This window comes from Dermacentor albipictus, unplaced genomic scaffold (assembly GCF_038994185.2).
Source record: "Dermacentor albipictus isolate Rhodes 1998 colony unplaced genomic scaffold, USDA_Dalb.pri_finalv2 scaffold_21, whole genome shotgun sequence".
Taxonomy (NCBI): Eukaryota; Metazoa; Arthropoda; class Arachnida; order Ixodida; family Ixodidae; genus Dermacentor; species Dermacentor albipictus.
This window is the reverse complement of record NW_027225575.1, coordinates 6463166-6490223: the sequence shown is the minus strand read 5'-3', so window position 1 is coordinate 6490223 and position 27058 is coordinate 6463166. Positions and strand designations below refer to the sequence as shown.

The 27058-nt window shown below is 43.1% G+C and overlaps 1 protein-coding gene and 1 long non-coding RNA gene across 2 annotated transcripts in view; one reads left to right on the top strand and one right to left on the bottom strand.

Moving 5' to 3' along the window:
* The window catches only part of LOC139052336 (uncharacterized), a 61008-nt gene extending 50920 nt beyond the window's left edge, over positions 1-10088 (bottom strand). The window contains exon 1 of the mRNA XM_070529430.1: positions 9756-10088. Coding sequence (XP_070385531.1) covers positions 9756-9912 — 157 coding nt within the window. The 5' untranslated portion in view covers positions 9913-10088. The remainder of the gene's footprint in view (positions 1-9755) is intronic.
* Positions 10089-10254: 166 nt separating this feature from the next.
* LOC139052338 (uncharacterized) overlaps positions 10255-27058 on the top strand; it is a 32319-nt gene continuing 15515 nt past the window's right edge. The window contains exons 1-2 of the long non-coding RNA XR_011509839.1: positions 10255-10463; positions 10776-11034. This is a non-coding gene — a long non-coding RNA (uncharacterized lncRNA). The remainder of the gene's footprint in view (positions 10464-10775; positions 11035-27058) is intronic.

Below are 27058 nucleotides of genomic sequence, written 5' to 3'. Positions count from 1 at the left end.
TCATTACTTCATGACGTAAATGAATTATGGTTATGTTTTAAGCATATTGTAAATTTTTGTGCAGAAAACTACATTCCCTCCAGAAAGAAACGGGTGAACAGAGAATATTAAAATTAAAAGGAATTAAAATTAAATTAAATTAAATTAAATTAAAAGAAATTAAAAGGAAGCACGGAAAGAAAACCACAAGTGACCTTCAAAATCTTGTATGCTTGCAACAAGATCCAAACGGCCAAGGAAAATTTTTTTCACCGTTACTCTGCCTTCTTACACGACAAATAAACCACAAAAATTCTGCCGCTACCTATCAAGGGAGCAGCACACAGTATCGCAGATCACTGTTTCAAATGAAACTGTTGTTCAGCCTGACATCATAACACGCAAATTTAATAAATTTTTTCAATCTGTATTTAACATAACTACCCTTAATAGCGCCTCTCCACATTATCAGTTCGACAATCCAATGCCTGAAATAGGTATCGGCCAAGAAGGAATTTTTCGAGTCTAGCAAAAACTGGATGTAAGGAAACCCTGTGGCCCTGACTTTATAACAAACACATTTTTGCAAAAACATGCAGTTTGGACACCAAAATACTTATGTGTAATTTACAGGCGATCTTTGGAAACTTCAGTGATACCTGATGACTGGCGAATGGCCAAAGTAATACCTGTGCAAAAGTTTGGCTATTAACTTGACGTAAATAACTATAGACCTGTTTCATTAACATATGGATCTAGTAAATAGTTCGAACATATTATTTATAAGGGCATAATATTGCACTTAAAGAATAATAACCTACTACACAGCCGGCAACATGGATTACGTTCAGGTTTAAGCACTATTACTCAGTTAGCTGAGATAACCCATGATATAGCTACCGCAATAAACAACAGAAGCCAAATAGATGCCATTTTCTTAGATTTTTCAAGAGCCTTTGATGTTGTTCCCCATTCAGACCTTATTACTAAACTAACTGCCATTTGTATGGCAGTTAGTTTAGAAGGCAATGCGTAGCTATGGATAATATTATGTCTGATAACGTTTTTTCTGGTGTACCACAAGGCTCGGTTCTTGTGCTCCACCTATTTCTGATCTACATCAATGATATTCGATCATGCGTTCAGCCACCTATTCAAATGCACTTATTCGCCAATGATTACATATTGTACATAAAAGTGAATACCAGAGAGGATCAGGTAAAACTAAATGATTCGTTAGCTGCAATACAAAACTGGTGCAACAAATGGGGGATGAAACTGAATGCAACAAAAACTTCCAGTATCTTCTTCACACACAAGAAAAATGTGCTTCAGTTTACATACACAATAAACAATATACCACTAAGAAAATGCGATGAGGTCACATATCTCGGGGTCACTCTTACTTACAACAAAATTAAATTGGGAACCTCATATAAATAACATATATGAGAAGGCGCTAAGTAAACTGCATTTTTTGAGAAGAAAACTTTGAAACACACTTCCTAGTGTTAAACTAAATGCATACAGAACACTCATTAGACCCGCTTTAGAGTATGTTGACACTGTTTGGGGCCCGCACCAGAAGCATTTAACCGACAAACTAGAATACATACAGAATATAGCATTGAGATTCATATATTCGCAATATTCGCATCAAACAAGCATTACGAACCTGCACATCAATGCTAACGTTCAACCACTAGCTCAACGCAGAATGATTTCCAGATTAAAATTTCTATACTTTATCACGGCTCCTATCGAATACCACAAGCAACACACATTCAAGCACCATTCAGACTTTTGCCCGAACAAATCATAATAAATCAATACGGCACCATCCAGCCATAATAAGACTTACAAGTACTCTTTATTCCCACACGCCATTTTCCATTGGAACATGCTACCCTCTGGTGCTGTAAACTGCTAATCTGTCAGTATTGATATGACAGTATTCAGAATCTGGAATTCGAGTGGTAATAAAGTGACTAATGTTATCTGTATTTTATATTCAGTTTCTTGTTGCTGCATACTTATCGTAAATGTTGCTTTTCCTGCTTGTACGGACCGCTCATCTAAGCAGAGTGCATGTATTTATTGAAAATGTTCACTTTGTGCGCACTTGTGTTCTTTGTTTGGATAGAGTGGTTTCACTTTTTTCTCTTTCTTTTCTTCTTTTTGTACTGTATTCCATGTTGTAGCCACTTCTACATGGGCCCAAAGTAGGGCCTGCAGTATTGTAAAATAAATAAATAAAATAAATATTGACATAACACTTACTGACGAAGGTTTCTGCTGGAAGTACCAACCCCGTGCCCGCAAGGAACTGTTGCCATATGAGTCTACGCACTCCAAGACTGCTAAAGGTGCGATTGCCACTATGCGCCTTGAATCCGCCCTTAAAAAATCGTGCTGTCTTAAGGCACACGAAAGCTTTGACGAACAGATTTTGAAACTGAAGAAGGCTGGCTTTCCTTGTTTGGTTTTGAGCGCAGTTGCAGAGATGTTGTTGAGAAAGGTGAAAAAAGAAAGTAAAAGAAGCAGTGAAGAAGGCCAAACATTGGAAAAGAAAGCTAAACCAGTGGTGATACCGTATTCTCACAAAGTGGTGCATAATCTTAAACACGTCGCCGTGAAATACAAAATTCCTGTGTTTTTTTTTCCGCTCCCCAGAAACTTGCTGCTTTGTGCCGCCTGATTGGATCTGATGACTGTAAGAAAGTAGAACGCCCTATAAAACATGCAAACCCGTTTGTGAAGCGTGAAGAAGGGGTTGTATACTGCATACCGCTGAAGTGTGGGAAGGAGTATATCAGACAAACTGGCCGATGTATAAATGAACACCTGCAGTAGCACAAGCTTTCACTGAAAAATGGCTATGGCTCAAACTTGCCGCTTCATTGCAAGGCCTGCAGAAATGAGAATAAGCAAGCATGTGAAGCAAGGTTTTATGATACAACAATCATGTTTCAAAGCAAAAATACTGTGGCGCGTGACCTGTTGGAGGCCAACCAGATTAAGAAAAGAGGGGATGCCTTGTGCCAGCACCCCGTCTCTGAATATTTACACAAAAGAATGCATGTTTTTAGATAAGTTTTAGATTTTGGTTAATCTTGTGATTCCCTTCTTATATATCTTCCGTGTCCTCACGCGTGTGCATTTACATAATCAGTGCTCCCTCTTTTTTTCCTTCTTCCTCTCCCTATGACTATATATTCAGCCGCCTTTGACCTCACTAAACAGTTGCAAGCAGCACCTCATCCTGTTGTTGTTCTTTCTTAGTGTGCTGTTCCTGTTGGCACTTCATCTTTTTAAAAAAAATAAATAATAATTATGAAACCCTAAATGCTATTATTCTCTGCCCATGCTTGCAGCTTTAATTCCCTGCACTGCTAACCAGTATATTACTGATGTAATGGTAAACGGTTTATATGAATGAATTTGATCTTTCTTCCCCTTACCTTTATAAATTATAGTTTATAAATTATAAAGCCATTTTAAATATTTGACATATCTCATTTTAAATTTTATTTATTTTAAATGTTAAATATTTAGATACATAAATTATAAAGCCATTTATAAATTATAATGGCTCGCTCAGAGCAGCACGCCCCCTCGCAGATGCTCGCTGTGGTGGTGGTGCATCTGTTGGCCTAGCGGGAAACCTTCGCCTGACGTGACAGACGTGTGCTGACAACAACCACACTCAATGGACATTGCGAGCCCCTAAACAGCTCCGCTGTTAATATTCACGTAATGAAAGTCAGAGACAAGGGAAAGAAAAGTGGGAGGGGGATGCTTATTATGCATTTCCTAGACAGGCAAGTCATAATATTCTCAGCATGTGTTTCTTCCACACAGCATGGTTGACTGTACGGTCAAGTACCAGAAATGAAAAGCTCTTTGACAACATGACGGCCTGGTAGGGAACAATAACAACCCCAAATTTTTAGCACATGCTTGTCCCCTCTTTCTTTGCTTGTGCACTTTTTAGCGCTGATCCCATCTCAATAGGTATGATTAACACAGTTTGGAATGAGGGAGTGGCGTGCCTTGGGAAGGGCCATAATGTTCTGCCTACTACAAGTGTCGAGCAACACCTTTCTCTAAGTTTTCTCGCCGAAAGCGGGGCACTCCTTGTGCCCATTTGGTGACGTGAGATTTCCATGATAAGATCAGCAAATATGTAACTGGAGGGGTAGGGTCGTCTATCAGTCGAGTACGCTAAACTTTGGCCCCTGACAATAGCAATACTAAACATTGTATTCAGAGGAGAGTTCCACAGCTTACAAATTTTTTTTCTTTGCCTCTCTGCCCACACATCAAATATCCTTAGAAGCAGCAAGATCAGGCTGTGCATCTCTTATCCATGGAGGGTCTTATCAGTGGTTCACTTTATATGTGCAACCGACGACAGGCACAAAACAAGGGCTGGCGGTTCTCCAGAGAATGATAAGGTCATCATTCTTAATTAAAAACTAAAGTGTGGTTGTTTCAGACAGCTTTTTGCATCCTTGACAATTTCCCTTCAACAAAGTTGTTCTCTCTCTCCCATAATCACTATGTGTCTGTCAAAGACATAAGCACCTGGGGAAGCGGTGACCCGAACGAACTTGTGTGTTTACTTCGAAAATGCCTTGAAACCGGCCGGAAGCAAAACTGAGGCACCCGAAAATTTTTGAAATCTTACTAGGTACAATGGGCCATTGGCCTGCGCCTCTTGAAATGGGCTATCTTGTCTGCTCCCACTATTCATGTTCACTAGCCTGTGTGTCCTCTTCAAGGAGGCAAAATGTCTGATTAAATTGCTTTAATATTCACGATTGTAAATACTGTAATTATTAGAAATAGTCCCTCTTTACTTTTTTTTTTGCTATCCACTCCTATTCTGTTCCCTCCTCATTGCACCACCCCGTTTGCCGGCCAAGGTTCAGATGACAGCCATTGCTAGTGCAACTAGCAAATTTCTCTTTCTTTCTTCCACCAACCACAAATATAGTCACTTTCAGATGTGAGATGGTGACGCAGAAAGCATCACAATCAGACGCGAGCTGACAAGGATAAGTAGCCAAGCGCATAAGCCGCATCTTTCGCCGATTTGTTCTTGGCGTGACGGTGAAGACTTTTTTTTATTGTACAGGGAACCGACCCCATGCATCCCTTCCCCTCTTCAGACCCTCTCTAGCTCTCGACATGCTGTCACATTCAAACTTCCCCTTTCATCTATGGCATTCTTTTGAGCTTGCCTCATATGACATTTTGTTCCGTAGAAAAAGGGGAAAGGGGTGGGTGTCACCAGAAAACTTGAGGGGGGGGGGGGTTGACCGGAACCCTCCTAGCTATGCCAATGCACATATATGTTCTGTTACACGCTTTGAAAGTATTCCATGTGGCACTCAATCTTCATTATCACTAGGATCTCCTGGTCATGATAGTGAACTATAAGAAAGGAATACATTCGAGCGAAAATAATCTTCACATTATACTGGCAAAGATTCATTGAAAACCATAACTAGAAAAATGTAATAAAATTTTCACAGGCTTAGCAGTAAACTGAAGTGACACGTGAAAGCCATTTCAAACATGCACTAAAACTGAATATGAAAAACTAATTTTATCAGTAATTCAGTGCTCAGAAGCTTCAATGACTCAAGTGTCATTGTGTCTTCACGACACAGCTTTTCACTCACTTATCCAGCAACCATTGGAAAACCAGCGAGCTCATGCTGCTGGTTCAAGCAGCAGCTGGCATTATCCATAGAAAGCCAGCAGTGCTGGTCAAAAACCAGCTAGGCTGTAGCCTTAAAATGGATGCCAGTGGGACTGTAGTTTCAGCATGGCATTCAAAAAAATATGCTTGACCTTTAATGTGCCTTATTAAGAAGTGACCTTTCTAAACTGAGAAAATGCAGAGAGTTATGACACTAAACCAGGCTACACTGGTTTAGTGCTTCCATAAGTGTCCCATTAAAGTGGACTGACATGATGAAAACTATGAGTGTGTTCTAATCTTGGCGTGGACAGATACTTTGCCATCTTTGCCGTACAGCCATCATCATATGTCCCATTCCAATTGCAGTGTAAGTAGCAAAGGCAGCTTCAAGGAGATAGCATAGAAGTCTGCAATACTGCAGGCTACTTTGCCAACTAGCAAGGAGATGACACAGATTAGTGATACAACGGGGGAGCTGGGTGGTGGAGTATAGCCAGCCAAGTGCTATTAACCAGGCTTACCATTTTGCTGAACAACTGTAGGCCTGGCTGGGGCATCAAACCTTAAGTGTAAGCAGTAACAGTTTGGGAGAGAAGCCCCACCTTGGGAACTCGCAGGGTTGGGAAAACAATGTGCATATGTCATCAGCTGCAGAGCTCTGTGTTATCAGCAGATTGTAATGACACATATCCAGTAGCAACACTGCCTCATGTAAAATGTGAGAAGCATGAGTGACTTAAAATTTCAACAGAATTTTTTTTTTCAAGAAAACTACAGAACTTTTCAACTTACCTTGGCATCGAAAATTGGACACCCAGGCAAATGATCATGTTCTAAATACACACTCACATGAAGCCATATTTTTAGACCAAGCACAACATCCACAGTGCATAGAAGGACTGCAGTGCCCCAGTGAAAAGTTTGATTTGGTGCTGCTAAGCCTGCTCCATGATGCTGCTACGCTCGTTCTGTGGATTAAACTGGCTATTCAGTGCTGTGTGAATCCACATTTAAAGGGACACTGAAGAGAAGCCCTAAACAAGTTTTGGCTAATGAAGCATGCATTTAATGCTCTCTATTTGGACTTATTTGAAAGACAAAGGCCGATTATTCACAGAAAACAAATGAAGGCTAATCTTTCATTTCTTCAATTGAGCACACAAACCACATCACTTAGACCTCACAGGCTGGCTTTTATCTTCTTATGGCGGAAAAGCTCCCCAATGTTTCTAGATTTAGCCTGTGCCTGGTTTGAAACACAATGTCATATTAATTTAGGCAAGTAAAAAGCCCTAAGCAGAAGCAGACACTGTCAAAACACACAGTGTCTGCTGGCACTGTGCAGGAATTTAAGTCAGAAGTCGGAACCTATTTTCCTTTCATTGCTTCTGTCTTTTCTGGCTCACCGCACCTCAGGTCAATGAGACTCACCTGTTTTGTATTTAACTAGTGTGGAACCAGCATAGATTATAGAGCAACTGCAACAAAATTTTAGATGAGAAAAAAGGGTAATTTCATATGGTGCACATATGAAACAGCCTCTGTGCAAAATTTTACATTTGAAATATGAGTGAATGCATCATAAATATCGACATTTTTCACATCAAACTCATAATGCCAACATTACCACTCACCAGAAATGAAGCAGGACATAAGACATCAACTAGTGCCTGCCAAGGTGGGGTAGCATGCATGTGTGGTTCTGCTATCTGGGTCATATGCAATTACCACCACATGTCCATGTCATCTGCTAAGGCATTATTCAAAGACTGTTAATTGAAAAATTGTGTGATTACTATAACTCTGTGGCACTTCCAAAGTTACTTAAATTGTATACCAGGTGTTTCTTTTTATGCTGAACGATTAAAAAGAAAAACTCGTATCTAGGCGCCTGCCCTTTTCTGCTGATATGCTAGGCAAAAAATAACAGCAAGAAAAATTTCAATTATAACATTATTAACAAAACATGCTAATTAATGTTTTAGTTACTAATTTTAGAGCATATATTGTATTGTGAAATTGAAGCCTGTGAGTGGTAAAATTATGTCTGCTTAGCAGGAATTCTCCGAGTAGCATTACTCACTTTCGAGATATGCGACCTTAAAATGATGCTATGGAATACAATGGTGTTACCCTTAACAGTTCCTTAAAAGCATGCATCTAAACGTTCGGGACTATCTGAATAGAATGCCGAGGCACATTTTAGCCGATTTTTGTGATGCATGTCACAAAAGTGCTGCTCTTAGTATCTCTGCTAAGCTTCATACTCCTCGACTTCAATTACACAATTACAACATGTGCCCGCCCCCTCCCCCAAATGTTGGTGATTAAAAAGTTTTTAGCCTATTTAGTTAAATAGACAAATTACCAGTTAATTTTTTCTTGCTGCTTATTCTGTTTTGTCATGCTGAATATACGCAAAAAAAAAAAATGGCTGGGGCCTAGATATGACAGCTGTTTCTAATATGTTCCACATAAAAACAAGTACTTCGTATACTACTCCCTTGTAACCAATTTAGTTGAAGTGAAACTTCATGGCAGTTAGGCTTTAAGAGGAAGCTTTAGCTCGGGCCCAACTCCGACGCGGCCTATTCAAATACATGTAAAAACGCAAAAACGTTTTTCCGAGATAACCCCTGGACCGATTTTGATAAAATTTGTTGCATTTGAGAGAGTAAGATAAATTCTAGTGACTGTTGCAAGCAGAATTTTGATTTAGGGCTTGAATTTTGTTAGAAAGATTTTCAAAAATTCAGAAGTTTGAAAAAAATAGAAGCATGAAGTTTACAAACTAATAGCTCTGCATCAAGAACAGATATCGCGGTTCTGTAAACGGCATCCATTAGATCATTCAAAGCGGACAAATATTATATGTCATTTTACATCTTACGTGAATTTGTTACATTGTTTACCAGGGTTCTGCAAAAGTTGTAATTACATATTATTACATTTTTTGAGGTTCATGTGTAACATATAAATTTTGTCCGCTTTAGATGTGCTATCAGATACAATTCACAGAATTGCGATATCATTTTTTCTTGTTGAGTTACAGAGTTGTAAACTTGACAGTTTCGTTTTCTGAAAATTTGCAATTTTTGTCAATTTTTTATAAAATATTGACGGCCTAACTCAAAAATTCGAAACCAACAGTCACTAGATTTTAAGTTTTTCTTTTAAATGCAGCAAACCCAGTCAAGTTTAGTGCAGTGGTTGCCGAGAAAAACGAATTCTCCTTTTACATGTATTTAGATAGGAGCACCCGAGCTAAAGCTTCCTCTTAATGCTTCGCAAGCGCGCTATGCCACCTTTTCCGCTTAATTCATTAGTGCTTTTCACTTGATATGTGGCAACAGAGTGGCCTAGGGTATTCTGCTTACAATGAAATTAATGTATTTTCTGCTGCATTCAAATACAATTTACCGCACTATGCCTCCAGCGTATGTGGGCGCGTGTACTATGCATACACAGATTTATTTAACTAACAGCACAGAAGCATAATTAAAAATGTTACTTGTGAACACAGCATGCTGTTCTTGGTCGGATATCCACTAGTAGGATCAAGGATGTTAATCACAAGCTCTCACACATCTCACGATGTTCTTGCAGAAAAGCTTTCCTGTAGCACTCATGACTTGTAAATGGGAAATCAGGGGAAACAAAGTTGAGTTTGCTGCAATCAACCAGAGATAAATTTTCTTCTCTCTCTATCTCCCTCTGGCTCTTCAAATGTGTTGCGAGGGGACTGAAATTTATTTCGTTTCTTGTTATAGAAGAAGTAAGCGAAACATTTCGCACGTTTCAGATCAAACGACTCACGTTGGAGGCGGTTCTATAGTATCTGCGACACCAAGAACCCGAAGGAGTCTATCATGGCCGTAACCTCGCGTTCGAAAGGCAGCGTTCTGAACCCAATTTGGATTCCGCGTTTTAGGCCGCTGCAGCAAACTTTCCTGACTGTCAACAGATGCCGCCACCGCACTATCGTGCGCCGCTCCGCGTTTGTATTCTTGCGCTGATCAACGCCTGAAAACCATACTTCGCTACCGAAGCCGCGTATCCTCACCTGTAAACCCGGCTCCTAATTGTTCGGTGATTTCTCGCATCGCCATCTCCTTGACATGCCTGTTGTGATAATGGATGTCTTTAGAGTTCCACAGGCATGGCCGTTCCTCGACAAGAGCAATCAGTTCCGATTCGACGTCGTGGGTGAACTCGACCATCGCAGGTCACTAAATGTGACGCCTTGGGTACCACGGCTACGCGCACTGTAAGGTAGCCCGTAACCGGCAATCACACAAGCAAACCATAGAGAAAGGAATACAAGTTCTATTCCTTTCTCTATGAGCAAACCTGGAAACGTGAAGGAATGGGGAGATGAAACTCCATGCAAAAATGTATTTTCTTTGCCTCTCACTGTTGGCAGTGGCGATAACGATAGCAGCGTTGACTACGCGTCTCCGTACAGAAAACACGGTCGCTCTTTTTACGCGCGCAGCCGATGTAGCAGTTTGATTGAAAAACAGGTTTTAAGCTAAAGAATGCGTGTTTACGAGTCGCTTTTGTCACAACATAGCAGTAATCTCCTACACCCGATGTTCCGAGTCGCGCACAAATGCGTGTTTGACGCTGTCTGTGAGGTCGTATTGTGTGTCTGGCAACAGTGTCTGGCGACGTTGTCTGCCAGCTGTGTCTGCGTCGTCTGCTATTGAGGAGCAGTGGAACACTTGCGCCGGCTTCAGCCACGCATTGCGGTGCTGCGTTGGCATTTAACGTATGTAGTGATTTGTTTTTTTGCTAGATGCAACGTGTTAAAATGTAATCAGCCTCGCAGTGCTTTCTGTTTAAATAGTGGAAAAATTCTGAGATATATCATGCCCAAATTTAGTTTCGAATCGAGAGCTGTAGTGTGCAACGTGTACAAGTCAGTACAGTAACTCTATGGTACAAACCTTCCAGTTTGTCCCTGAACATAGAGTTATATATTCGTATAACTTGAGGGAAATCTGGCGCTGCGATTGTTCAACCATTCGGCAGCGGTGCCTCGAAAGACGCGCAAGTTAAGGGATCTTGCTTTGCCTTACAGCCATCGCAAGACAAACAGGTGTGGTTCCGTGGCATCGCAAAGCGGAAGGGTGGCTCCTCGTGACCATTGCCGGGAAATCGTCGCGATACCAGCCTGCGTGCCTGGCGGACCTGCTCGATGGATCTGCGCAGAAACGACAGCCGGGAAGGCCACCAGGGAACCGACAGCGATATATAGCTGCAACAGCGTGTCCATCGCTCAGTTCGGCAGCGGTGCCTCGAAAGACGCGCAAGTTAAGGGATCTTGCTTTGCCTTACAGGTGAGACATTTGTTTCACTAAAAACTTTTGGTGTTATTTGCTTTCTGCGCACTGCTGCCGAACTTAGCGCAAAGTGTCTGTAAAAGTGTCTGTAAAAGTGTCTGTAAAAGTGTTTTGTAAAAGTGTTTGCGATGGGAAAGAGAGTTGCAAAAGACGCCGGTGGAGATTCTGAAAAAGATGCATTGGATATAAAAGACCTGCGGGAATTAGTGAGAGCATTTGACATTTTTAAGCGATACTACAGATCAGATATGAGGGAACTGAAGGACAGCGTATTCTTCTGTACGGACATTTGCAATGACGTAAAGGGCATAGCAGATGACATAAAACAGCTCCGGAAGGAAATGCATGACATTGTAAACCAGAATAGCGCACTGAAAGCGGAAAACGAAAGGCTCGTTCAGAAGTGTGAAGAACTGGAGCAATACCAGCGCCTCAATAATGTAGAAATAAAAGGAGCACTGGTGGGAGAAGATCCAGTGAAGACAATAAAAAAAATGGGGAAAAGCGTGGGTGAGATTGTCGAAGAAGCCGATCTTGATACGTGTCACTGGGTACGTGGCTCGCAGCAGGGTGCACAGAGCATTATTGCTCGTTTTGTGCGACGGAGCAAACGCAACGCGTTCTTGTCTAAATGCAGAAAACAAAGGATAGACAGTTCAGTGCTTGGAAGTACGGCGAAGACGCCTGTTTACGTGAGCGAGAATCTCACGCAAGCTAATAAGGCGCTGCTTTCAGCCGCAATCCAAAAAAAGAAAGCTGCAAACTGTAAATTTGTCTGGACAAACGGCGGGAAAATTTTGGGAAGAAGGGATGAAGGCTCGCCTGTAATCCGTGTCGCCGCACAAGCAGATCTGAGTAAGATGTGTGCTGATGCGGCTGCGCATTCATAGTGGCTTACCTTCGAGCGTAGCGTCATCTGAACATTTTTGGCCCTCATTCTTGTCATGGCCGTGCTAGAAGATGAGAAAAATTATTACACGATTGATGCTTTTAATTCTAAATTCTCTCTCTCCAAAAATAATTTTTGCTTTCTGCATATCAATAGCAGGAGCATCAGCAATAAAGTTGATGACATTACCCACTTTCTAGGCTCCTGTACTGTATCATTTGACGTGATAATGTTCACAGAGACTTGGATTCACAGAAATGAAGTACCGTGTCTACCTGGGTACCATTCTGAGCATTTGTGGCGTAGCGTAAGGAAGGGAGGGGCCCTTGCTATATATTTTAAGGACACACTTACACGTGAGAAACTGCCTCACCTATCCGTCATGAATGACGATGTGGAATGTTTAGCCTTACTCGTTGGCAAGATACTAACAGTAGTTGTCTATAGGCCACCGCTAGGAAAAAAAGAAAATTTTCTTCATTTCTTTGAGACACTGTTATGTGACAATGCTTTCAATAAGGGCACATTTGTCATTATGGGCGGCATAAATATTGACCTGAAATCCTCAGACCCGTACTCTAGAGAATTTACGACCCTGTTGTCAACGTATATGCCTGTCAAAATTATATAGATATATCCACTAGAATCACAACACACAGTGCTACGTTATTGGATGTCTATATAACAAACCTCAGTGCAGATTATATAAAACCGGGTGTTTTTTCTTCCGATATTAGCGACCATCTGCCACTCTTTCTTCTAACTACTCGACATAAAAATGAGGCTGATGAGCAGGTATCATTTCTACGAAACTTCAGTGATAGCTCACGCGAGGCATTCGTTAACCTAGTTCAAGGGCAGGACTGGAGCGTTATATTAGAGCAGAGCGATGTCGACATTGAATATGACATGTTTTTTCACATGGTCTATAGCTAATTTGAGACAAAGCATTTCCATTCAAGAGAATCGTGGTGCGTAGAAATAAAAAATACAGAAAACCTTGGATAAACAAAAATCTATATCAACGTATAAAGGATAAGAATAAATTATACCACGAATTCCTTGGCTGCCGGGATCCTGAAGTGTTTCGTAGATACAAAAAAATCCGAAATTCTCTGAACAATGATTTAGGAAAAGCTAAAAATAATTACTACACAGCAAAATGAGAACATTTATGACAACCCTAAGAAGGTGTGGGAAATGGTAAATGCATTAACAAATAGAAAAAAACAGTTTGGTGATATAAAGGAAATGACTATAAATGGTAGAACTACTTGTGGTCAGGATCTGGCTAACTCAATGAATGCCCATTTCATAAATGCAGGATGTTATGAAGAGCCTAATGCCACTGATTGTGAGACTAATATTACAGCTATACCCATGTTAGAACAAGCAATATTCATGCAACCAACATCTACCGAAGTGGAAGCGTCCATAAGGCTGCTGAAAAGTAACGTCGCCCCTGGAATTGACGAAATTGGCTCCAAAGAATTAAAACAAATATCTCACTTTGTTTCGGGGACAATTGCTCACATTATTAATCTCATGCTAACAACCGGTGTTTTCCCACATAAACTTAAGATAGCACGAGTAAGAGCTATATTTAAAGGAGGTGATAGAAATAATTTATCAAATTACCGACCGATATCGGTGCTCCCCATTTTGTCCAAAATCTTTGAAAGTGTGATTAACCAACGGCTAATTTATTTTTTTGACAAACACAAAATCTTGTATAGTAGCCAATATGGATTTCAAAAAAATAGATCAACCGAAGAAGCGTTGTGCTATATTTAAGATAGCATACTTACTAACATTGACAGTAAAAAGTTAACACTTCGTTTATTTCTCGACTTAAAGAAAGCATTTGATTCAATAAAATACGATATCCTACTACGCAAACTGTCTAGATATGGTGTGCGGGGAGTTGTATTAGATCTCGTTAAAAACTACTTAAATGACCGCTATCAGATCGTGCAAATAAAAGACGCCACATCATCACAGCTAAAGTTAACACAAGGCGTTCCACAGGGGTCAATATTAGGACCGTTTTTATTTCTTGTTTACATTAATGACATTGTAACTATACCCAACTCTCCTGAACTTATTATGTATGCCGATGATACTAATATCTTTTTTAAATTCCACAGATTTAACAGATTTAGAAAGAAGGGCCAACACTTACCTTGCATCCCGCGCGGCCTGGCTCCGGGAAAATAGGCTGCAGCTTAACACAACAAAAACAAAGTACATAATATTTCGTGCACTTAACAAACCGCTAAGTAAAGAAATAGTTTTAACTTTTGAAGGGCAACAGATAACCAGGGTTAAAGAGCAAAAGTTTCTTGGTGTTTGGTTCCAAGAGCACCTTTCATGGAATGTACACATTAATAATTTACCTACCGAACTCTCCCGATCTGTTGGATGCTTGTATAAAATTGCACACTTAATACCTATTTGGCTTAAACAAAATCTATATACTTCACGGTTCTACTCCAGATTATCGTACGGCATATTGGTATGGGGTACCACAACAAAAGCTAACTACAACAGGCTCATTATTCTACAAAAGAAAATATTGCGCATTTACGAAAACTATCAGGGACCATGTCATGAACTAAGCACATTACCATTATTTTTTAAATACCGAATGCATAAAGTTGAGTTGAGTTGAGTTGGGGTTAATGGCACATAAGCACCGAATGCATAAAGCTAACGACGTTTACGATTTTAAACTACTGCAATATATATATAAAAATGCACTCTATATACACGAAAACATTAATGAAGCTCCTTACGATATGAGACTAAAAAGAAAATGGACCCTAAACACAAGGACCAAGTATGGTAAACAAACAACCAGGTACCAAGTACTAACAATCCTAAATAAGCTAGAAGATAACATCGATTTCAGTATGACAAGAAACGCCTTCAAAAACCATGTGAAGGAATTGTTACTAACACAGTGTTTGAGAGAGTGATTGTTGCTACATAAATATATTATAACCCGCTTTTTTTTCCCTGTTTTTCTGTTTTACGTGGATGCGTACATGTTCATGGTTATATGCTGCACTTTAGTGTACTATGGTAATTTACTTGTATAACCTGTACGCTATTGACTGTAAACCGGGAGAGGAAAGAGGAAGAGGGGGGAAAAGGGGAAATTTTTTTTTTCTTATTTCACCGTCTATATTAGTAAACAAACTGTAACCCAAAAATTTTGTTATTTCTGTTCTCAGATTGTCTAAACTCGTGCATAATGTGTTGAAATATGTAACGTTGTGTGTGTCCGCTCACTGCCAATGAACTCTAAATAATGTATAATAAAAGCGTATATTGGGGGTACAGGGGCCCCTGTCCGGCGCTGTGCGCCTTTTGCCCCTGCACCTTTCTTGAAAGTGTATTCAAGATGAAATAAACATTCATTCATTCATTCATTCATTCATTCATTCATTCATTCATTCATTCATTGGAATGATGGGAAGTACAGGCTTAGAAAAGCCGTTCTGTTGACTGGCGAATTAGCCTACAAGTATTTTTTGGCAGTTTTGGTTTCGATGCAAGCGTAATTGTTATAACCTGCAGTGGGACAGTGCAGTTCTGCCTTCGTTATGTTCCTCGAAGTGGCGATAGCGCGCTGGGCCAGCGTCTGGGACGATGTTTGTGTCGCGGTGTGGTGTCGAAGCCCTGACGAGAAAGCGACGGCATCGTAAACGTTAAAAGAACATGCTATGACCGTTTGGACTTTGGTTTGTTAAGTGTATTAGGTTGGCGGCATAGCGTTACGTGTTTTATAAAACTTCAGAATAGGAAAAGAAAGGCACTACTGATACAAGACATAGACAGTTGTACTTATAGTGGCTGGATAATCAAATATTATTGAGTGCTTTATTGTGCATTGCTCGTTTATCTGCTCATTGAAATGCGTGTTTTAGGACTTTGAGAACACAAACTTACTTGTGGTAGGAAAGGTTGCTGCTTCCTGCATGGCTGTAGTCTAGTGTCGCAAAATGGGTAAGTGCAAAGCTACGTCATAACGCTTCGGAAGCGATACGTCAATATAAAATATAATGAAGCATACTCGTAGGAGGCCACAAACGTCCTAGCTAGCACTGCAGCAAATGTACTTAAAAGTGCTTGAAGTCGTTCATCAATCGTGACAGCCGACGCACCCTTTCGAAAGAGCGAGAGAGTTCGCAAGTGCCTGTCATCTGCAAGAAAAGTCTCGCGTTCGCAGCGAGCAGGTGTCGTGGCAGACGACACTGGTAGCGTAAGGGCGCAACACTTTCTCACATTACAACATGTTTATTTCCATAAATACTTGATGAGTATCTTTTTATGAGTACATGCACGGTTGTTATTGCTGTTGCAAAAATAAATAAATAATTCTCTGGCGTTGAATCGGGAACAGAATCGCACAAAAATGCATACCCTGGTGTGTCCTGGTGATAAACCACAGTGAACAGCGCTTCCATGTCAATGTCATACAAATATTATGTAACGTGTTGTACATTATATAACATCTACAGAAATAAAATTAGATTTTACGCGACAATATTTGAGTATAGCTTCGTTTACTGCGCCGCAAGCAAACGCCATGAGCCAAAAGATCGAAGTCAATCCGAAGCCTGTACTTCCCATCATTCCCTGCATCATTCCCATGTAGGGTGCTAGGGCGCTATGGGCGCTTTTCTCTGCATAGAGTTTCCTACAAAATTACTAGAGGGAACTCTGGCGCTAGTGTCTACGTGAGCTACAATGGGAGCGGTTGTCCCAGCATGGGAATTATGGGAAGTACATGGGATTTGCCTAAACTTCGTCCTTTTGGCTTCAAACAGCTTTGTGACTTTGTAAACTCGTCATTTTCAACAGATTATTGCGTAATAAATAATTAAATAAACATCATTAAAATTGTCCGACGGCAGGATTCGAACACAGGGACTTTAGTACAGAAGCCTGATGTTGAAACCATTAAGCCACGGATGCATGTACCGACACGCGAATGAAACGCACTTATGAACTCATCGCGGGCATGCCAGTGCTTTGAGACGCTAGAGACGCTTGGCGCGTTTCGATTTGGGCACATAGACAAGCTCAATCGTTGCAATTAATAGCAATTGTACGCGTTCCCGGCGTCTTCTGCACTTCGAAGAATATAGATTGCGCTGAAATATACGACAATAAGATCTATATAGCGTAATATACAAAGCCACAAGAACGTTTGAATCCATAAGCATGAAGATCAGACAAATCCATGTACTTCCCATCATTCCCATGGTAGGACAACGACTGCAGCGCCAGAGTTCTCTCTAGTAATTTTGTAGGAAACTCTATGATTCTCTGGACACACATGACGGCTGCACAGCCGCCATTATCCGCTGCTAAGAATGGCGAGCTGCGAAACAAGATTGCCACACAGTTACGACAGGGCGACACGACGCAGACCTCTCCCTCTCCGTCGCTGCAGCTGGGAGGCGTTCGAAGAAGCGGCCTTTGCGCTGGAATCCGCCGCCTTCCTCCAGCCCCTTCGACATTGTGACGGAACTAGTTCGGTGCGTGAACAATGATTCCGGAGTTCCCCAACGCGGAGCTGATTTGACACGCATGGACAAGCTGCCGCGGGAACGACGTATTTTTGTGCTTCTCACGCTTCGGCGTGGCACGAAACAACGAGCGACCCTCGATCGGCACCGATAATTCCCGGAACGGCACCCCCCAACACCGTCGTTTGGGCATCGGAATGTGTGTGCCTTTGTGTCTGTAAACTGATCTGCAGAGCAGCGGCGAGTTGGTGATGAGTAAACGAACAGTCGCCGCGTCGTATGACCGGCGGATCGAGTGTATAAAAACTGTGGTACTCTTCGGCTGAATTAGCCGAAGAGTACGCAACCCGTAGAAAGTTGAACGCCGAGGAGGGAAACTGGGACGGTCGAAATGGACCGCGGAAACCATTTCCGTTCAAAAAGGGTGCGCAAACTAGACGATCCGAGCCTGTAGACATGGCGGAAAAGCCCGCAGAAAAGAGCGAGGAGAAACTTAACGGAGAAACCGCACAAGAACAGAAAAGAAAGTTCGAATCTGTTAGACCAATTCGCTGTTACAAATGCCACAAACTGGGACATATAGCTGTAAACTGCGAGAAGTCTAGCGTAGTTTTTTCCTACGTGGAGGAAAAAGATGAGAATATGGAACTTTTAAGTCCATATCTCCACAACCTGCAAGTTAATGGAAAACCATGCCGAGTGCTAAGAGACAGTGCCGCCACGCTGGACATTGTCCATCCGTCTTACGTGATGGTAGATGACTTCACCGGAGAAGTAGCATGGATAAAACAGGTTGTAGAAGAACACAGCGTGTGTCTGCCCATGGCCAAAGTCAAAATCAGTGGACCATTCGGGGAGCTAGAGACTGAGGCTGCAGTTTCCAAATTTTTGTCACTGCAGTATCCCTACATCTTTTCGAATCGTTCGAATCAGTTACTGCGTGACAGAGGGCTCAAACTGGGAGAGGGCATAGTACAGGCATTGACCCGAGGCCAAGCTCGTAAGATCGCGGCGCTTTCGGCTGAAAATGCTCAAGCTCCTCCAGCGGAAGCAGAAAAGGGAATAACTTCAATACCCGAATCCGAGCTAGGCCCGAGGGACAAAAGAACAGTTGAGGAGAGCCTGCCAGCTGACCAGCTCAATGAGAGCGTAGCACTAGAGTGTCAGAGTTCTAGCCTGCAGGAAGAGAAAGCAGACGCGCTCACAAGCGAGACAGGGTCGTTATTATCACCGGCCTCAAAGAACTTTGATCAACTCTTACGCGTGGATAGAGAGTCACTGGCAGCTGAGCAAAAGAATGATGAGAGCTTAGCAAAATTACATGACACAGCTAAAGAAGGCATTGCTAGGCGCAACGTAACGATACATGAGAGAGGAGGATTGTTGTATCGGCATTACAGAGATCGAAAGGGTAGGATTTTAGATCAGTTAGTCATACCTACTAAGTATAGGGAGGACCTTTTGAGTCTTTGTCATGGAAATGGGTGGTCCGGCCACCTAGGCATAAACAAATCAAAGGAAAGATTGCTTATGGAATACTACTGGCCTGGCTGTTTCAAAGATGTAGAAAACTTTGTAAGATCAGGCGACGCCTGCCAACGTTCTTGTAAACCAGGGGAGACATGGAAAGCGCCACTGAAGGTAGTGCTCTTAATAACAGAGCCTTTCGGACGGCTTGTAATAGACACGGTAGGGCCTCTTCCAAAAACAAAATCAGGCTACAGGTACTTGTTTACCATGCTGTGTCCGGCTACCAAGTTTCCAGAAGCAATCCCTTTGAAAGAGCTCAGCTCCACCGAAGTAGTAGACGCGCTTTTGACAGTGTTTGCACGAGTTGGGTTTCCAGCCGAAATTCAGGCAGATCAAAGGTCAGTATTCACGAGCGCACTGACTTCCACATTCTTGCAAAAATGCGGGGTAAAGTTAATACACAGTTCTGTCTATCACCCTCAGTCAAACAGTGTAGAGAGGTGGCATTCGGTGCTTAAGCGAGTTTTGCGTGCGCTCTGTTACGAGCACAAGGAGGACTGGGAGAACTGTCTGCCGGCAACTTTGTTTGCTTTGCGAACGGTTCCACATGAGGCGACAGGGTTCTCACCAGCAGAACTAGTGTATGGGAGGACACTCCGTTCTCCACTGAGAATGTTAAGAGAGATGTGGGAGGAAAGAGGGGAGAGTCCAACAGTGGTTGAATACGTGCTAAATTTACTGGAACGGCTAAGCGCAACCCAAGAACTAGTCAGAAAGAACATGGCAATAGCTCAAAAGAACGCCAAAGTCTATTACGACAAGAATGCGAGGCTTCGTACGTTTAAAGTCGACTCAACGATGAAAGCGGAAAAGTGTAGGTTTGGTTGTTCGCAGGTTACTTATCTGGGCCATGTTGTCGGTCAGGACATGAGACGGCCGGCTGAGCTGAAAATAGCTACGATTGGAGAATTTTCTCAGCCGCGCACGAAAACGGACCTTCGTTCATTTTTGGGACTTGTGGGGTACTATCAACGGTACATTCCGAATTACTCGCAATTGGCAAGTCCATTAACAGACGCCCTCCGAAAGGGAGCACCGAGTAACGTCCACTGGGATAAGGACAAAGAGAACGCTTTCCAAAGTTTGAAAACGCTATTGGTTTCTCGCCCTGTGCTTCGCGCGCCAGACTACACAAAGGAATTCATAGTTCAATGCGACGCAAGCGACAGAGGTATGGGCGTGGTACTTAGTCAGGTCGGCGACGATAACGAGGAGCATCCTATCCTCTCCGCCAGCCGTAAAATAAATGTAAGAGAGGAAGCCTACAGCGCTTCAGAGAAGGAATGCGCTTGTTTGGTTTGGGCCGCCCAGAAGTTGTCGTGTTACTTGTACGGAGCGAAGTTCATCTTCGAGACCGACCACTGTCCTCTGACGTGGCTCAATCAAATGTCACACAAAAACGGCCGCTTGCTCCGATGGAGCCTCACTCTCCAAGAGTACAACTTCTCCGTTAGATATAAGAAGGGAAAGTTGCATAGCAATGCGGATGGTTTGAGCAGGCTAATTTGAATTCTGGGTTTGAGGGTCCCGCCTAAATTTTAGGGTTACTAGTGTTAGCTTTTCTTTAGGCGAAGAAAATCCCCTCTCATTCAGCAGAATTCCCTCCATTAATTGCTGAATTTGTCAGCAGGAATTTGCTTCAGAAATTGGCATAGTGAAATGCAGCATTTTTTGTTTCTGCACTTATGTTGTTGTTGTTTTTTTGAAGCCTAGCGAGTCTAAAGTGAGAGCCAATGCACGTCATCTCGGCGCAGAGCCGTGTTGTGGGGTTCATTTTGCAGTTGCCTGTCCTTGTTGGATGTTTTGGGGCGGTGACATCAATGCACAAGTGGTCGCTGCGAGCCAAGACATCAATCCCCCCCTGACCAGCAGCCGTTCTCTTCCTGCCTAGCGGTTGTCAGCGCTAGACAGTCGAGACTTTCCGGGCCATGGAGGCGCTGTTAAGAATGGCGAGCTGCGAAACAAGATTGCCACACAGTTACGACAGGGCGACACGACGCGCACCTCTCCCTCTCCGTCGCTGCAGCTGGGAGGCGTTCGAAGAAGCGGCCTTTGCGCTGGAATCCGCCGCCTTCCTCCAGCCCCTTCGACATTGTGACGGAACTAGTTCGGTGCGTGAACAATGATTCCGGAGTTCCCCAACGCGGAGCTGATTTGACACGCATGGACAAGCTGCCGCGGGAACGACGTATTTTTGTGCTTCTCACGCTTCGGCGTGGCACGGAACAACGAGCGACCCTCGATCGGCACCGATAATTCCCGGAACGGCACCCCCCCCCCCCCCCAACACCGTCGTTTGGGCATCGGAATGTGTGTGCCTTTGTGTCTGTAAACTGATTTGCAGAGCAGCGGCGAGTTGGTGATGAGTAAACGAACAGTCGCCGCGTCGTATGACCGGCGGATCGAGTGTATAAAAACTGTGGTTGTGCGAATGCTGAGGACACTTCTCTTGAGCAGTCATGTTAGACTGATTCACTTCTCTCATGCAGTCATGTTGGACTGATACTCTTTTTCTCAAGCAGTCATGTTAGACTGATTTAATTTCTGTAAATAAACCCTTTTCCTCGTTCTCGATGAGAAACAGTTCTTCACTTCATCAACGATCTCAGCGTAAATAAGTTGGACGACGGCATGGGCCAGCTACCTTCGAATTCATGCCGTACTCCAATCTTGGCAAAGGACCACGGACGATGGGATTGAGCCCCCAATCCTGACACCGCCATGTTTACTCTCTGATTGGCTGTGGTGAGCTCATGTGCCTTGAAATTTGTGCCGGGAAACGGAAGTTTTGCGAAATGTCATTTTGCGTTTTCATCAAGATGACGAAACGTGACGTGGAGCTGCAAATTTTATGGACTAATACATTTTTTGGGTCCTTGGCAGATATATTGTGATGTTAGCGCTTCAAAAAGAATGTGATCGGTAGTGTGCAGAAGCCAGTGCAATGCATCTGCAATTGCGCGAATATGTGGTGGCGATCGAAGACATGCGCCATGCCAGCTTGCTGATTGGCTGAAGGAATATCTCGTGAGGAGAGTCACAGGAAGGGCTGTTTCGTAAAACATCATTTTGACGATGCGTGACGTTGCGCTGGGCCGCCATTGCTGAGATCTTCCGCCATAATTTTTGCTGCGACGAGCCGCTGCTCATTGTGCTAATGAGCAGCCATATGCAATGTCAGCCGAGAGGAATGCGTATCGCCACATTTTCCCCGTCGTTTGGCGCCACGAAAATATTTTGTTCATAACGCGTGCTCATAGTATTTGCATCGCTCTCGGGTGGTGTTGGCATTTGTGCTTGGGGCCATCATTCTTTAAAAGAGCGCGTTTATACGAAATAATATTGGTTGAACATAGCAAACTTTCGGCAATGTTGTCCACTTTTCACTGCTGCATTTGTATTGTAATCAATGTTAATGCCTTTTCGCACAATCAGAAGTTATGTCAACGGCCTCTTTCTAATTTATAAAAAGAAATGTACGCAAGGCGGCGCCTTGAAGTTTCCTCCCGTAAGGTCCCTTGATAATTTGAAAGTAGCGACACTCTTTGAACTCTGCCGCCGTCGCTCGACCTCCTCGCCTCCTCCTCACCCCTTGCGCGTTCCCCCGCGGCAACCAGTTTTGCCCCCGTTTTTCTGCACGACGATTGGTCTCCCTGCCGTTGCCCTTGGAAACGCGCGAATCTTCAGTTTTGCTTGTTTTTCTTTTTCGTTCGCGCCATTTTCCTCCTGAGCACGGCTGGCTCGGCGCTTTAGCTCGGCGTAGCGAACGGTTGTACGCTGTGTTTCCTGCTCTATGTGCTAGCGCTATGCAGGGCTGTTGCGCATATAACTGCAGCAAGAAGCCCGAACATGGTTATGCCGTTTTTATGGTACCACAAGGAAAGCGTGACGGCTTGCGCAGGAAGCAGTGGCTGCATGACATTGACCGAAAGAACTTTGTTCCAACAAAGAATTGTTTGCGAGCTGAGGCGTCTTTCTTATAGCTCGTAGCAAAGCATCCCGTAATGTTGCATTTTTTTTTCATTCTTCCGGCCTACTCACCATCGTTTTTCTTGCGGTTGTCCTCAGTATGCTTAATATGCTGGGGCGGCTCCATCACCTCGCACGTCGCTATCTGTTGTTATTCAGTTGGAAGTGCAGCATTATAGATTCCGCTTTACGCCCTGAAAAAAATTAGTGGCAAGTATACCCGTGGTATTGTGGGTGATGCGCGTTAGCTAGTCAACATTGAGCTTTTTTTTAAGTTTTAAGGGGAAAGCCTTTAGATTTCTATGTTTCAAGGTCGCGTTGTAAACTAGAAGTATCACGTGACCTAAGGAAGGCCAGAGGTGACCCAAAGCATGTTCACCCCTGTGTAACAGAATGATTACCCAAGTTAATTAATGAATCATTAGTGATTGACATAAGGTGGATTAGGGAGGATTAAGGCTTATTGGAGAATAGTAAAGACGATTAAGGTTGATTAGAGTGCATTAAGAAGGATTAAGATGCATGAATAAAGATTAAGGTGGGTGTAGGAGGATTATGGTGGATTAAGGAGAAGGGTTGATGAAAGGGTATTAAGACAGATTAGGGTGGCTTAGGGTGCATGAACAAGAATTAGGGAGGATTAAGTTGGATAAAGGAATATTAAGGTCGATTAATTTTGATTAGGGTGAACTGGGTTGATAAAGGTGGATTCAGACCGATTAGGATGTATTAAGGTAGATTAAGATGGATTAGGGACCATGTAGCTGGATTAGGTTTGATAGAGGTGGATTAGATTGTATTAAGGTAGAATGGGACCATTAAGCAGGGTTAACTTGGATTAAGGTGCATAAATAAGGATTATGGTGGATGAAGGTGGCTTAAGGCGGATTATGATGGATTATAGGTTGATAAAGGAGGATTAAGACCGTATAGGGTAGGCTAACGTGCATTAGGGGCTATGTTGGTTGATTAGGTTGTATTAAGGTGGATTGGGAGCATTAAGCTGGATTAAGGTGGATGAAGGAGCATTAAGGTGGATTAGGGGGGACTAAGAAGAATTAGCGTTCATTGAGTGTTAAGACCGGTTAGTCCACCATAATCCTCCTAATGCATATTATTCCACCGAATCCACATTCATCGACCTTAATCCTCCTTCATTCACTTTAATTCACCATAATCCACGAAAGTCCTCCTTAATGACCCTAATCCACCTTCATCGACCTTAATCTACTCTAACCCACCTTAATGCACTTTAATCCTTCTTAATCAACCCTAATGCTTCCTCATTCACTTTAGACCACCCTAATCCACCATAATCGTCCTTAATTCACCTTAATCCACCCAAATCCACATTCGTCTGCCTTAGTCCACCGCAATCCACCCTAATACTCCTCCATTCACTTTAATCCACCCTAGCCGACCATAATCCTCCATAATGTACCTTAATCCTTCTTAATCCACCCTTATCCTTCCTCGTGCACTTTAATCACTCTAATCCACTATTATCGTCCTTAATGCACCTCAACGCACCTTCCTCTACCCTAATTCACCTTCATCAACCTTAATCCAACCTAGTCCTCCTTTATGCACCTTAATTCACCCTAATGACCTTCATCGACTTTAATCCACCTTAATCCACCTTAAAACCCAAATTCATCTTAATCCAATCACTAATCAATCATTACTTTGCTAATCTATAATCATCTCTTATACGCGGCGGCACATGCTTTGGTTCGCTTCCCGCCTTCCTTCGGTCACGTGATATTTTCTGTAGCTCACAACGGGATCTTGAAACAGAGGGCTAAGGCTTTCGCTTAATAAGCCACACACAACGGGATGTGTCACAAGCAATACTAGATCAGACGCACGAAGTAAAGCCTCTGATCATGTGGCAGAAAAATTGTCTGGAGTATAGAACTCGCCTCAAAGCTCCCTTTACATCGGTATACCCCATTCATACGGCTTTAAGAAAGAACCAACCTCCTCATAAACGTTGCCTCCAGCATTGTCGATGCTGTTATTAGCATTTCTCAAAATTTTCAACCCCGCTGGGGCGCGCAACTGGCCCAAAATAACACGCCTCCATAGAATCTTGCGCCCGTCCGCGGGAGCCCAGGAGGAAAAGCGCGCCGTGCGCAGCCGACGGGCGAGGAGAATCGAGGAGGAAAGCGCCGTGAGGAGGACGGTGTCGGTACTTTCAAGTTATCAAGGGGTTTTATCCTCCCGCGGTGCGAGTAACCAGCGAAATGAACAAGAGATGGCAGCGTCGGGGCTTGCGTCGCGCTATGGATATCTCTGGCGCGCGCAACGCTATCGGTGATATTCAGCCGTTTCTCAGCCAGCTGAGTCGGCCAGAGTCACTTGCGTTTCATGAGATAGCGATAACGTTGCCTAGAACGTGCGCGCATCACCACTGGTAGGTCGCGTATGTTGTCTCAAGCAAGAAAACAAGCGTGTTGGCGCCAACATGTGATGACTCATTCCATTTGCCGGGGACACGCATCCTAGCTATTGAAGCAGACGACGGCTTGTATGCAGCAGACGACGGAAGCGAGAAGCGTTTTCGATGGAATAATCATACGCTTTGAGATAGCTGCTTTATTTTTACTGTGGAGGAAAACTGTTTTGCTTTACCGAGAACTTCACTTGCAGCGCCTTCATTTCAGTTTCTTAGGCAAAACGTCAAGTTGGCGTCACGTTACGAAAGCAAAATGGGGCCATCAGCGCCATTTTATTCGCGCCTTGTCTACGTCACGCATCGAAGAATATGGCGGAATGTCCAGAATAGCGCCCTAGGTTGAGCCAACGCTCATAAGAGCCCCCGTAGACACTAGCGCCACATTTACCTCTAGGGTATTTATTTAGAAACTCTATGGTTCCTGAACAACGTAACATATGCATATCATACGAAGCAGGAGTTGTTAAATGTATTTGATTTTTCCTAAATCGTTTTCTTTCTTTTTTTCACAGAAAAGTTATATCCTATTAGCGCTTGAGCTCTGCGCAAGGAGATGAATAAAGGAGTTAAAAACAAGCTTTATTGAATGTGGCCTCGAGGGCCACCACAGGAGAGACAGGCGCTGCTATCGCTGTGACGTAGTAAACGACATCACGTGAATCACTTTTGCCGCCGCCAGCCACTCCAGCGCTGCTCGCTGCCTTTCATTACGTTTTATCCCGAAGGTAGGAATTTATGGCAATTTCGTTTATTGTTTCAGCATGGTTCACTCGATGGAGCCCGGTGCGAGGTTTCATGCGTACCCCAAAACCAAGCAGCAGCAGGATGCATGGTTGATAAAGCTGAGAATGGGGAAGCAGCCCACCATTTATTATCGCGCATGTAGGAAGCACTTCCTACACCGTGAAGTTCCGTGTAAAGTCCAAGGGCGCTAACACCATCACCGCGCAAAAGTACGCAAGACTGCCGCGGGACTGACCGTTCGCGGCATTTTGCGCGTATTCGCGGGCCTCTTTCGTGCTCGGAAAAACACTTTTATGTAGCACGTATTGAGCAACAGAAAGCTGTATCGGCAATTTTCTATGTTGCTCTACAATTTTCTCAATGTCACTTTTAATCGAATTATGAAATTTACAAGTTGAATAATTAGTTAAGACACAATATAATTAGGCGTAATTTGTCCTTATGCTTTTCCTTTACGCTGCATATTCGAATGTGATCAGGTTCACACACTGCCTCTCCTTCTGTTAGCAGTCGTGATGTGCTGAAATGCTGGTCAACGAATTTGTTGATGCTAGAGACCGGCAGAGTCACTGAAAACGAAATATGGTGATCGTAATTAAAAGTCGAGCAAGCGATGCACACTTGATGTCACATCAGTGAAAATACCCTGCGCAGAGAAGCGCAAATAGTGGAAGCATGGGTTTAGGACACAAAAAATATAGTCGGTTGAAGTTCCACTTTTTAAAATACATCCATGATAACTCATCGTCGTCGCGCGATAATTCTGGCGAAAGTGGCACGCCGCACTTTCCACGACGAAAGCTGCGAACAGTACTGCTATTGCGCCAAGAGTGCGTATGGGTATAGCATTATTAAAGGTCATGCGAACTTAATAACCAATATCAAAGCGTC